Genomic DNA, 14,593 nt, shown 5'->3' with positions numbered 1-14,593 from the left:
AGAGAGAGATGGAGAGAGTAGGGGAGGGGCAGAGAGAGAGAGAGGGAGAGAGATAATCCCAAGCAGTCTCTGCAGTGTCAGCATGAAGCCCAATGCAAGGCTCAGTCTCACAAACCATGAAATCATGACCTGAGCCAAAATCCAGAGTCAGATGCTCAACCAACGGAGCCACCCATGTGCCCCAAGTCTGTCTTTTAGGACTAATTGAAGAAGTAATTAAAAATAATGAAATAAACTAAGGAGGGTTTTGGGGGGGGTTTTGCTGTCAAAACTTTCATTCAATGCTATTATTTCATTAGTCTACTCTTGACTCCAGAATGTTATACTTATTATCAAAACTTCATTAGTATCTTTAATGCCTTTCTCTCAACCATATTCTGAACCCAAAAGAATTATCAGTCTAATTTTCTTTTTGTTATTTTTTTAATGTTTTTTTTTAATTTATTTATTTTTGAGAGAAGAAGAGAGACAGCGTGAGCATGGGAGGGTCAGAGAGAGAAGGAGGTACAGAATCTGAAGCAGGCTCCAGGCTCTGAGCTAGCTGTCAGCACAGAGCCCGAGGCGGGGCTCCAACCCACAAACCATGAGATCATGACCTGAGCCGAAGTGGACATTTAACCGACTGAGCCACCTAGGTGCCCCTTGTCTAATTTTCAAATGATTAAATTTTGAAACTGTACAATAAAAATTTTACCTCCTTAAGTAGAAAAAGAACACTAGTTGAATCTGAGCAAGAAACACTTTAAAAACATAATAGGTAATAAAATAACAGAGGAACTGATTATATTTTTACAATGCAGCTTCAAAAGGTTTATATATTATCAGAATTATAAAGACATCATGCTAAAAGAACATGAATTTGAAAGGTTGTCAGTTTGCATTAATAGAAATCTATGAGGCAGAAATGGAAAGGATGGGGGGAAATGCTAAAATGTAGGAAGGAGGCCAACATTAATACAACTCCATAAAAAATTTTGTATCACATGAGTTCCTTAAAGGCACAAAGTATAAAACTTTCGCTAGAACAGGATAGGGTCAATCACATGTAATCAATCACATTTAGAGAAATTGTAAGTAGAAGATAGAAGGGTAGATGTTTCTATATTCCTCGGATGTAAAGCTGGCTCTAAGATACATTTAAGAATGGAACATGGCTCAGGGAAAGAGTGGGTGGGTCAAAACGTGCTGAGTCCACATCTCAGTCCCAGCTGAGGAGGAAAACAACTGAAAATGAGATTAAAAAAAAAGAATTCCAGTGGACTCATGTCATCATTATCATCATCACATGTTAACATTTCCTGAGTAATTGCAGTGTGGCAGGTACTGCTTTAGGGGTGTAATGCAATATTCATTTTACTTTCTAAACAATTATCTTATTTTTGTCACATACATGTTATTATTCCCATTTTGCAGGTAAGAAAATTGAGACTCAGAGACTAAGAGATTCTCCCAAAGGGGCACCTGGGTAGCTCAGTTGGTTGAGTGTCCAACTTTTGATTTTGGCTCAGGTCACAATCTCCTAGTTGTGAAATCAAGCCCGGCATCGGGCTCCAAGCTGATGGTGTGGAGCCTGCTTGGGATTCTCCCTCAGCCAACCACCCCACCATCCGCTCCCCCCACCACCCCGCTGTCTCTCTCTGCCCCTTCTCCCTCTCTCCCTCAAAATAAATAAACATTTTTTTTAAAAAACCCCAATGTCACACTAATGGTGACTGTAGTGTATCATAATAAAGGGAAAAAAACATTTTTCTGAAGAAAAATGGCATAAAAAATGAAAAAAAAAAACCCACACCAGGTTAAAAATACAGAAGTATATAATAGAAGCCAATGGTGAAAGAAAAGAGAAACTTTCTGTCCAGGATAAAATGAAGACCAGGCATAATGCAGATCTCCAACTCAGCCTATATGACACCCTCCCCTATGTTCCCTCTGCAGTTCTCCCAACAACCTGGTCCTCTACAGCCATCACTACATCCCTGGGGATCTTCCTTTCCCACTGTCGGCTTCCAAATATCAAAGGCAACTTTGCTTTACACTCCACCTTCAGAGTAAGAATAGGGCCCAGAAGAAATATCAGCTGCTGAAAATCTGATTTTCTGTCACTCTGACAACACCTCTTGCCACAATTCTAGGCAGCAAGAAGATAAGTAAACTGCTGAGGAAGCTGGAATTCTGCTCCTGAAGAAAAGGCAGTTATGTGAACAGTATTAAATACAAGTTGAGAATTGAAGGAGAGCAAGAAAGAAAAGCTATAGAAATGGGAAATATCATCTGGGGAAGAATAAGAAAAGTAAAGGCAATGAAGAGAATAAACAGCAATTCCAAGCTCTAACAAGCATCATCCAACTAGGAAGGGATTTTTTTTTAGCCCAAGCTCACAAGAAGAATGTGGAAGTGATGGGAAAGGAAAACACTGCGATTGTTCAACTTTTTACAGAATCTTTAACATACAAATTGTTAAATGTTTTCATTTCTTCCTACAGCTTTCCAAGATTATAGAGAAATAGACACTTGTGAAAGTTCATTCATTGGTTGCTTGACCTAAGACTATCTCTTCAAGGAGGATGTAATAAATAACACACCTAATCAATAATAAAGGGTGAATGAATACAATTATTTTGACAAGCATCCCTTACTATGAAAGTGTTACACTGACAGACACCACACAAAAAATGTGCAACTCGGTTTTAGTACAAGCTAGTCAATTTTCTGTGTGAAATGTCAACTTCCAGATGAAATAGAGAAAATTTTACCCTCAGTGCCCCTCCCACCACGTTTGCAATTCAAATCAACAGCAACCAAACTCTAGAGAAACAGGAAGCTCTGTTAGACACTGGAAGACGTGATCAAATGACCATGGAACTTTCATACCCAAGGCTAAGAACTTTCAATTCTTATGAACCCTGAAGAAGTCTCATAGAAAGTACATCCAGTTTATCACATTCACTGAATAGATACTGAAGAAATTAGAACTGACTGGCCTTCAGATCTGGTACCTAATATCAAATTCAAATCGCTATGAAAATAAAAGGCTTAGAAATACCAGACAACAGCACATTGGGTTTCCTTTTCCACTTGATACTAGCATGTTTACCGTGCTGATTACCTTCGGAGCTGCTAAAAAAGTTTATCAATTTTTGTTTGTTTGCTTCACAAATTAAAAGCCTACTTGCTCAGTCCTGTCAAAAGCTGGCTGCAGATAATGCTATATTCACACCCAAAGATAAATAATCCCTCTGTTTTGTCCAGCCTCTCTAAACTCAGTAACAGAAACTATTAAAAAGCCACAAATGAGCCATAGGCCCATTCTTCCTCTTATTTTCCTCTTTTCCTCTTCCTCCCTACCTAGAAATGCATGCAACTTTAAGCTAAAGGGATGTGAAAGTAGTTCAATACTTTGTGCCCTGTCCAACTCTGAAAGAGAATGAAATTTATTACAGTCCCAAAAGACATCAGAGTCACCAACATGCCCTTTTCTTCAAACTAACACTACTATTCTGGAGTAGACATTTTTTCCTGGCACATCACAAATGCATTCTAAAACCATACACTGATATTCTTAAGGACAAGGAATCTTGACTGAGAAATATGTGATATTATTGAGTGCAAAATGTAGTTCTTGTGATATATGAACTGTTTACAAGCTACCGTGGGTTAGGAAAAGACCATTATAACTGGTAACATTCTAACTGGTCTAAACTCAGAAGGAATTTAAGTAACAAGATTAGTATTGTTAAGAGTCTAAATAATGTGCTCCTGGATGCCAAGGGGTAAAGAAGGCTTAGCTTCCAAGCCAGTGGGGCTCTGGAAGGGGGACAAGGCAAAGTCCTACCTGGTAGGCATCAGGAATGTTGACCGTTTCTCCATGCTCCCCGACATAGCCAATAATGCCTTTGCCCCAGGGGACCTGCACCTCGTTTGAGTTCTCTGTGCTGCTGCAGGGCAGCAGTGGGGTTCCTGCATGCACATCAAAGAATTTGGAGACCAAGCTCTTCTTGCCAGCAGGTGCCCCTTCCACCAGGAAGAGAGAGCAGCGGTCAGCGTCCACCATGAGGCAGACAAAGATGAGGATCTTGTAGCTCAGGCTGGTAAGGTCAAGGTCATTGGAGATATCCTTGACCAGTTCCAGGAAAAACTGACGCTCATTATGCTTTTTAAGGTGGCACTTGTAGTCCATGGCCGTAGGGGGGTACTGAGGCAGATTCACCCTGGATTCCAGCAGGGCACTGAGAATGTGGGCTGTGGTCGGGGGCAGGGAGCTGGCCTTCCGGAGAAGCGCCCTCCGCCGCACACTGCTCAGGGGCTCCTGGGCCCGGGACGTCACCTGTTCATCGTAGGTTCTGTTCACGTGGATGGCCTTGGAGCGAGCAAAACTCTTCCTTAGCTCTTTCTGAGAAGCTCTCCGCTGCAGGGTCCCATCAGCCCCGTTGCCACTGGCCCAGCTGGGACTCAGGGGAACCCCACCACAGTCCCCGCCGCCCGGAGTGGGTTGGCTGTTGGCAGAGCTATTTGGTCCAGTGCCACCACCAACACTGCCGCTGCGTCTGCCACCGCTGTGAGCCAAGCTGCTGGTGCTGGCCACTACGGGCCTTGGGCCTACAGCCCCCTGACTCTCACTGTGTCTCTGCAGCCACTTCTCCACCATCTCCTGCTTCCCCTTCCGCATCAAGTAATCTTCAAATAACTCTGGGTGTCTGTCCAGGAAAGTCTCCACTTCCCCAAAGTCCAAGTGGGAGGCCGTCATGGTCCCAGACACAGCCTCGTTGCCACTCTAAGCTTGGACGTAATGTTTACCTACCCCAGCCCTCTAGCTGGTCCAGCACATGCCTACCCCCACCAGTATTCCCAGCTCGGTTAGAGAGTCTGCGGAGCACTGGAATCTCAGCTGGGAGGTGCCCCTTCCTTTGGGCTCAGAGAATGGCTGGCAAGAACCCCACCCCCTCGTCCTGCTACTCCTGCTCCGCACAGGTGCCCCCACTGAGTTGTTGCCGTGGCCACAGTTCCCGTCTGGAAACCCGGAGGTACTGCTGTTCGTGCTCAGACTGCCGCCGCTGCCGCTGCCGCTGTAACCGGATGAGTGGACCACTGTGAGAGGGAGGTAGGGCAGGACACGCCCCTGAGTGAGGCTCAGAGCCCGGAGGGAGGGAAGGCGGGGTATGGGGGGCGGAGGGAGGCTCCGGCGCCCAGACCAGCCAAAGTCCACCGCCCAGGATGCCAGGCGGTTCCTGGAAGAGTCTCTGGACCGCTGGAATCGGTGCCTGGGAACGCGGTCGACTCCTGATTGGAACACGATTAAAGGGGGAAACGCACCTTGTTCCTTCCCCTTCCTCCCTTACTTACCTCCCCAGCACTCCCAAATCCCCACCCCTTAATCCTCCAGCTTTTCCAGGAGGCCCCAGGGGAGCCCAGTGGGAGCCCTCGTACGGGGAAAGTGTTGGTGTTTTGCAGGGATCAGACCCAGAAGCTGACTCCGAGGAAATGAGGATGCTAAGAGACAGGGAGGACTATTTTTCTGGGATGCGACTGTGGATTGTTGGTTCCTACGATTCCTGGGACTGTCCATTAATACTGGCCAGCTCCCTGTGGGCGTTCAGTAAATATTAATGGAACTGAATTTCCCCGAAATTGGCAAATAAAGTTTCCCATCTAACATGACTTTAACCAAATTCATGGACCTGAGGAAGTGGAGAAAGATGGTACATGTAGGGAGGATGAAAAACACAGCCTTGGATTAGAGGGACCCTGCCTAGTAGGGGCATATAGCAACGTGGGCTTCAGGGACTCAGGGGGCGCCCTTCCAAGCCAGTCCTGCATACTGGGTGGTTTCTCTTCTTCTGAAGAATGACTTCCATCTCCTCCTTCTTTCTCCACTCAATCTGGCAAAGCCACCAAGGCTTCCTTTCCTCCCAATATCCTAGGTCTTGTGCACATCCTAGGTCTCTCTTTTGCGGGAGGCTTTTCTTTCTACAGACCTAGGAATGCTCCAGATATGGCTTGTCTCTGCTAGTTAGACTGAGTATAACATCAAGTTTCCCTTGGGGCTATTCTAAACCTAGTGGTTAACTATCGGGTGATTTCCCAGGAAAGCAGAGCAGGCTGATTACACTTTCTTGATGCCCAAGGGTCTCCTCTTTGGTGAGAAGCAACAGCAAACTAGGAACTATTCAATTCCCTGTGACAGCAGGACAATCTAGACATGCTCTTACAGAATGCTAGTGATTAGGGTAATAGAATAAAGAGCTAAGAAGTGACTCTTATAGTTTTCCACGTGGCAGGCTTATACAGGTGACTTACACAGTAAGTAAAGATTACTGCCAGAAGATGTCCTCAGAGCTAAACAGACACGGTATATCAAGCACTTACTATGTATTGATCACTTTATTATTTTTTTCTTAAGTAGGCTCCACACCCAATATGGGGCTTGAACTTATGACCCTGAGATCAGCATACTCTACCTACTGAGCCAGCCAGGTGACCCAGCATTGACCACTTTATTTTATTTTTTTAATGTTTATTTTTGAGATGGAGAGCACAAGCGAGGGAGGGGCAGAGAGAGGGGGAGAGCGAGAATCCCAAGCAGGTTCCACAATGTCAGTGCAGAATGTAGGGCTCAAACTCACAACTGCAAGATCATGACCTTAGCTAAAGTCAGACATTTAACTGACGGAGCCACCCAGGTGCCCCAATCACTTTAAATTAAAAGATTAATCTAGTCCTCACTATAGACTTATGAGGTGGGGACTATTTTCCCATTTTAAAGATGGAGAAACTCTGAGAAGTTGGGTATTAAACCCAAGGTGCACAGTCCGTGAGTGCCAGAACTGGGAGGCAAATCCATTTAGTTTGGCTCCAGAGGAAGGCACACTCTTAGCCACATCACTGGATTGTCTTCTACCTGTGTCAGCTGAGTCTCCTCTATGCCAGGATTTGGACCAGTAGCAGAGATGCAAGGACTAGGGCAGAATGTTCTCTAACATTCCCTGATAGCACTAGGAGGAGCAGACAGGGGGAAGAGAGGCCCTTGTGTGCAAATTCCAAACTTCCCAGCTTAGTCAGCATGATTAAGAACATGGCCTTGGCATTTAAAATGCAACTGTAAACAAAACAAAGATCCTGCCTTTGTGGAGCTGACATTATGGTGAGGAGACAGCCAATAAACAAATAAGAAAATAAACGTACAGAACAAGAGAACATTGGTGACAAGTGCTATGAAGAAAAACAAAACTTGGCAAAGGATTAGACAAAGGGATGAGGTAGTGGAAAGACCTTTCTGAGGAGGGACACCTGAGCAGAGATCTGGTGGAAATGAGGCAAGGAGCTATGTTGATATCTGGGGGAAAGAATCACCACCAGGTAGAGGAAACAAGGGCGAGAATTGTGAGATCCGATGCATTTGGAGTATTTAAGGAGACAATGAATCAAGCACAGAATATTGGTAGTTTGGAGATGCAGACTGCTAAGGAAATACTGGTGATCAAGAATTAAATTTTTAAAAATGATTAGCACTGTGCCTGATAACAGATAAAGTGCTCAATAAATGTTAGCTCTTATATTACTTTTATATTATCATTGTTATTATCCTAAAGTAATAGTGTATGGAAACTTCACTGCATGTGATCCCATCTCTGGTAACTTGAATGAAATATAGCTAAAGATGGTCAAATGGTATGCTGGGGCTGGCTTGCAGGGGCTCACAAGAGCCTATTTTAGCATCTCTTTCCAACTCCATGTTCAGTGACATTATGTAGCTTGCAATCAGCCACAATGGGCAATCAGCCACAATGGAAATCAACAAGTGCTACACATCAGGATTTTTTTTCCAGACTCCTAGTTGTTAAATATTTACCAACATTCAGTGAAAACAAATTTTGTCCATGAACTGGTGAATGGATAAATAAGATGTGTTACATCCAAAAAATGGAATATTATTTGGCCATAATAAGGAAGTACACATGTTCCAATATGCTACAACTTAGATAAACCTTCAAAACATTAAGCAAAGTGAAAGAAGCTACTCACAAAGGATGACATATTGTATGATTGCATTTATATGAAATGTCCACCATAAGCAAATCCAAAGAGATAGACAGATTAGTGGTTGCCTGGAGGTGAGGGAAGAGAAGATAGAGAAGAAACAGATGACCACTAACAGGTATAGGATTTCTTTTTGAGATAATGAAAGTAATATTGTAACATTAATTGTGATACTGGTTACACAATTCTGTGAATATACTAAAGTCCACTGAATTATAAACTTTAAATAGGTGAATTATATGGCATGTGAGTTATATCTTAATAAAACTGTTATGAAACAACAACAGAAACCATTTACCAACACATGACTGGTCGTAATCCAGCAGCAATGTTGTGCATGGAAGTAAGAAGAGCACTGGGAGAGAAGGAGACCAGTCCTGGTCTGTCTGGAAACAGAAGGTTTAATAAACAGTCATCTCCTTAATTCTATCTTCTGTATTTTCATTATAAAAGCAGTTGTTTACCATTTATTATATTCCAGGCTCTGGGGACAAAAGAAGACTAAGACAAAACCTCTGCCTACAACAGAGTGTCTACAGCACCAAGAGGTGTGGTAGTAGAGAAGACTGGGAAGACCGGGAAAATTAGCTGAGCATATCAGGCTTGGTTTTGAATTGTCTGTAGCCTTATTCCCTGCTTGATTTATGAGGTCAATAAAGGGGTCAAGGAGTCAACGGTTGAGGAAGGAAGCGAGAAGGTGACCAAGAATACTTATAAGGTAGTCGAGAGGGCTGCGATGGAGGGCTGCATGATAAAATGTGTGTTGATGTGACCCAAATTGCCATTTCCTTTTCAGTCTCAATTTGTAGAATGGTATGAGTATTAGTCATGGTCCCAAGAGAGCACACTCAACATAATATCAGGAGGATTAATTTACAAGGCTACTGATTACCAAGGTAGAATATAGGCAAACCACTGGGATAGTGAATAAACGTGGGACTTGCAGCAAAAGAGAAGTCACCACCCCTAGACCTAGCGAGAGAAGGAAGAGGAAGGTCACCAGGACCCAAAAGGACAGAGGGCTTATATAGTAACAACTGCCTTCAGAGGAGTAGTGACGGCTTGTCAAAGAACATCAACAGCACAAGTTGAGCTCCTTTTCCCTTCCTCCTAACATGACCAGACTCAACTATGAGCTAGAGTGTGCTGCAGCTTGTCAATAGAATCCATATAGGTCACCCTTTGTAGGCAGAGAATAGCAGGGACAAAGAAGAATTGTATAAGCTATGGGAAGACAAGTAGAAAATAGTTGGCCCACTATGGAACCTTGAAGAAGTCCTCTTATCAAATAATGGATGCTATAGCTCTAAAGAATTTTATGGAATTCTGCCCTCTTCTCTGTAATTCTGCTAATTCCATCAAAACTATCTATAACAGGTTCTACAACATTTGCAGTTGACAGAACTCTGAAGGGCACTAACCCTAATACTATATTGTGATAAGTCAATCAGCTCATGGAAGAAGTTCTGTTAACTCCCTCTCGATCCACCCCTTCTCTTTCTACCAAGCTGTAAATATTGTTCAAGCAGCCTCTCATTGGAGAATGGGAAATATAAAGGTGCCTTCCTATTTGTAGTTTTCAAGAACAAGGGTTTCCTTTTTGATCCAAGTATTCATTACTTTATCACTGCCATTGTCAATTGGCATTTACTGATCACTCTTTTTCTCAAAGCACTGGCTTTAAGCCAAGATAAGTTTTGTTATTCCAACGGGAGCTGTTACATTTTGGTATTAGGTAGAACTGTAGAGATCATCTAATACTCCACTTTCATTTTCCACATGTGGAAACTGAGAACTACAGCAGACACGTAATTCCTCCAATCATCTGCTAAGCACAACCTCTGATGTGCTCCTGATTCCATCCCACACACTTACCTACATCCCACAACTTGAAACCAATCTCTTGACCCAATGAACTTGTTTCCTAAGGTTGTCTCCTAATCACTCCATCCCCTAAAATGGACTTTGACTGTGTGATCAGTAGGAATCATCAGATAGGTTGAAGCAATTTCCAAAATGAAACACATATTATTGGCATATTATTATCTTAGGAGATAGAGGTCCACAGGATCAAACAAAAGAAGGGTTATTCTAATTCCAAAATGATTAAATGTCTCTAAACTGTAAGTTTCACAGAGATTTATATTTATCTTTATAAGAATTTAACATCAGAAAGTGGTCATGTTCTATGTCAAATCCAAAATCCAAGGAGTTGTATTATATGGGATTTTCTAGAGAAACAGAACCAATAAAACCAAAAAGGAATATATCTATATCCATCCATTTATCCATCCAGAGAAAAAGAGACAGAAAGAGAAAGGAGAGAGAGAGAGAGAGAGAGAGAGGTTTATTATGAAGGACTGGCTCACATGATTATGGGGACAGAGTCCCATGATCTGCTGTTGGCAAATTAGAAATCCAGAAAAGCCAGTGATGTAATTCAGTCCATGTCTAAAGACCTGAGAACAAAAAGAGTGAATAATGTAAATCCCAATCCAAGGGCAGGAGAAGATGAGATGAGATGTTCCACCTCAAGCAGTAAGGCAGGAAAAAAGAACTGAATTCCCTTCTTTCCATCTTTTGTTCTATTTAGGCCTTCAAAGGAATAAATGGATGGTGCCCAATCACACTGGAGAGAACAATTTACTCAGTCCTCCAGTTCAAATGCTAATCTTGTCTAGAAATACCTTCAGAGACACCCAAAAACAATGTTTAATCTGGGTACTCTGATCCCCACTCAAGTTGACACACAAAATTACCCACTGCAGGTGCTTTCTTGGTTTTAAATTTTGTAAGCACCTTCTTCCCTCATTCTATTTGTGTAAAATCTCAACATGTACCTATGTGTAAGTTGTTATTCCCTATTCTAGTAGTGATTTCACCTTAGTCCAGTAGAATTTTATAACCCACAGTAACTCACAAGAGAATAATAAATTTATAAATTAACTGTTTGGATGCATATATGCTAAATTACATTAGCATAATGGTGAAAGTTACTTTCTCTTTCATATAAAAGTGCTGCTGCCACATTGCCCTTCTGTACAAGGGCTTATCAAACTTGCATCATACTTGGTAATGTTCCATTGGCCAAATCCAATCATACAGCCAAGTGCAGAGTCAGAGGAGTGACAAGAATGTGAATATTCACAGGTGTGCTTTATTGGGGACCACTGATTTGAGGGTTAACCACCAAGCTCCCTCCTAAATCCCAAACTCACATTTCCAACTGCTTCAAGCATTTGCTCCTATATGTCTCACAGACACCCCAAGTTTATCATTCCCATGATCACTATCATTCCTCCCCACCTTACACATTCAATCTGAGGTATACTTACCTCATAAATTTCTTTTTGAACCCAGCCTCTCTTCTCCAAACCCACTTGACTTAATTCAAGTCTTCATCATTTGTCCATTTTCTACCAGTGTCATCTTCTACATAAGTGTAATAATGGCACAGCCTTGCCTATAAACTTTTATTTATAGGATTAAGTCCCTTTCAAAGACATGTAGAGAGTTGAATGATAACCCTCTAAAAGATGTATCCTCCCAGAACCTGTGAATGTGGTCTTATTTGGAAAGAGGATCTTTATAGATATAATTAAGGATCTCAAGATAAGATTATCCTACACTCAGGGAATCCAATGACACTTTTCCTTATAAGACACAGAAGAGAAGACTGAGACAGACAGAGGAGAAGGCACTGTGAAGACAGAAGTAGAGACTGGAGTGATGAATCTACGAGCCAAGGAATATCAAGGACTGCTGGCAACTACAAACTGGGAAAGAAGGATGGAACGGATTCTCCCTCAGAGGACCCAGAAAAAAAATCTACTCTCCCAACACCCTGAATTTGGAGTTCTAGCCTCTGGAACTGTCAGAGAAATAAATTTCTGTTGTTTTAAGCCACCAAGTTTGTGGTAGTTTGTTACAACAGCCTTGAGAAACTAATGTAAGATCTTTCATCACTGCACCTCTATTTTCCATCTTCCTTCTTTTCCTACCCACCTTCTGCTACTCCCTGCTGTATTCTCTCCAGCCATGCAGATCCCTTCTCTCTTCTGGGCTTTCTCCTGAAATGCCCTTCTTCCCTTTCCGACCTCTCAAACTTTTTATTTCCAACAAAACTTATTTGAAATGTCACATCCTCTCTGAAGTTTTATCTGCTTTCATAGTACGAAGCTGTGTTTTGTCTTCCAGTGTGCTCTTCCTCCTGCTTCCACCGTTTTGGTCAAATATCTACTATAAATCATTTAATACTTGGTATTTATTCAACCCAACATGATGTATTTCCTTCTCCACTAAAATTTTTTTTTACATTAAAGCACATTTCCTTATTCTTCATCTGTTTTTTCAATTTAGAAATTGAAACCACTCTTAGCTATAAGCCTAGTTGTATTCATAATTGTATTAAAAATAATAAGTACCTATAAGGTAATATTTTTAATTTGAAACATGTTCCTAAATAAACAGTAATGACCAATGAAGGTAGAAAAATAAGTTTCGTGTAATAAATCAGATAAGTACTGCATGATATCACATGTATGTAGAATCCAAAAAGTCAAACATGTACCAAAAAACAAAAAAAAAAGAAAAGAAAGAAAGAGAGAGAGAGATGAAGAGAGAGAGGCAAAGAAAGAGTGTGTGTGTTTAAAACAGTGGTTACCAGCAGTAATGAAGGAAGGGTAAAATTAATGGTGTTTAAGGCTACAAACTTATAACAAGTACTAAATAGTCACAGATGTAATACACAGTTTATTGAACATTGACAATAATATTGTAGTATAAGTATGTAATATGATAAATATCATTACAACCATATTATAATATGTAAATATATCAAAGTAACATGATGTACACCTTGAATTTACACAATGTTAGATGTCATATTTACCCAATAGAAAGTAAAAAAATCAAAAATTATGCTACAATATCATGCCATAAATGTTTTAGATATTGTTCTTCTTAAAATCAATAGCTATTTTATCTGAGAAGAAAAACTAACAATAATCGAATTATCTTGTTTAAGAGTGATTTGTTGATCAGTATCAGCCAAAGTATGGAAAGAGCCCAATGTCCACCAATGGATGAATGGATAAAGAAGAATGGAGTATAACTTGGCAATCAAAAAGAATGAAATCTTGCCATTTGCAACTTCATTGATGGAATTAGAGGGTATCAGGCTAAGCGAAATTATGCAGAGAAAGACAAATACCATATGACTTCACTCATATGAGGACTTTAAGATACAAAACAGATGAACATAGGGGAAGAGAAGTAATATATATAAATATATATATATATATATATATATATATAAAAACAGGGAGGGGGACAAAATATAAGATACCCTTAAATATGGAAAATAAATAGAGGGTTGATGGAGGGGGAATGGGCTAAATGGGTAAGGGACATTAAAGAATATACTGCTGAAATCACTGTTGCACTATATGCTAACTAATTTGGATGTAAATTAAAAAATTAATAAATTTTTTAAAAAAAGAATGATTTGTTGATAAAATAAATTTCTTGTCTTTTAACTGTTTCAAACTATTTTTTCTACATTTGGAAACTTAAACTTAGTAGAATATGGGCAGATTCAATATTTTAAAAATACCTTGAATCTTCATAAAGTAATTTACCTACAAATATCTTAAACAGCCAATAGCTGAGTTAGACATTGAAGCTATAGAATAATGTAGGGACATCCCTTGTCTCAAAGAACATTTACAGTCTAGCTAGGGAGATAGAATATTTATATTAAAATATAAATGACAATATAAAATACTATTTAATGAGTATAACAAACAACAAATCTATACAAGAAATCACAAGGTGTTCTTAAATGCCATGTGATATTGTTTGCATTCAGTAATAATCCATAATGAGTATTAATATTGAAAGTATAGATCTAATATCAGAACAAAAGAAGGAAAAAACTTGAAGGAAAATTTCACAATGAATGATTTGCTTTTCACTTTAAGAGCAAAAATAAAAGAAGTAGGGTGCAAACCAAATTCAGCAATACATTAAAAAGATCATACACCATGATCAAATAGGATTTATTTCAGAGATGCAAGAATGGTTCAACATCCACAAAGTAGTTAATGTGATACACCACATTAATAAAATGAAGGATGAAAATCATAGAATCCAAACAGATGCAGAAAAAAGCACTTAACAAATTCAACATCCTTTTATGACAAAAACTTTCAACAAAGTAGGGATAGAGGAAATGTACCTCAACATAACAAAGGCCATATATGACAAGTCCACAGCTAATATAATACTCAATGGTGAAAAGCTGAAAACTTTTCCTCTAAGATCAGGAATAAGACACGGATACCCACTCACTGTTGCCACAGTATTTTGGAAGTCATAACCAAAGCAATGAGTCAAGAAAAAGAAATAAAATGTATCCAAATTGGAAAGAATGAGGTAAAACTATCACTATTTGCACATACAGTCACATTATATAGAAAACCCTAAATATTTCATAAAAAAACTATTAGAACTTATAAACAAATATAATAAAGTTGCAAGATACAAAGTTGGTACACAA

The 14,593-nt window shown here is 40.2% G+C and overlaps 1 protein-coding gene and 1 long non-coding RNA gene across 2 annotated transcripts in view; one reads left to right on the top strand and one right to left on the bottom strand.

Annotated features, from left to right (window-relative positions):
• PDE11A (phosphodiesterase 11A) overlaps positions 1–4,744 on the bottom strand; it is a 350,510-nt gene extending 345,766 nt beyond the window's left edge. Inside the window, exon 1 of the mRNA XM_029934333.1 lies at positions 3,833–4,744. Within this exon, the coding sequence (XP_029790193.1) occupies positions 3,833–4,744 (912 nt within the window). The remainder of the gene's footprint in view (positions 1–3,832) is intronic.
• Positions 4,745–5,000: 256 nt separating this feature from the next.
• Positions 5,001–11,931, top strand: LOC115287678. The gene is made up of 3 exons (XR_003906597.1): positions 5,001–5,098; positions 8,516–8,582; positions 11,696–11,931. It is a non-coding gene; the product is annotated as an uncharacterized LOC115287678 (long non-coding RNA).
• The last annotated feature ends 2,662 nt before the right edge of the window (positions 11,932–14,593 follow it).

Source organism: Suricata suricatta, chromosome 3 (genome assembly GCF_006229205.1).
Source record: "Suricata suricatta isolate VVHF042 chromosome 3, meerkat_22Aug2017_6uvM2_HiC, whole genome shotgun sequence".
In the NCBI taxonomy this organism is placed as follows: domain Eukaryota; kingdom Metazoa; phylum Chordata; class Mammalia; order Carnivora; family Herpestidae; genus Suricata; species Suricata suricatta.
The sequence above is the reverse complement of the archived record's forward strand: the minus strand, read 5'-3'. Positions and strand labels throughout refer to the sequence as shown.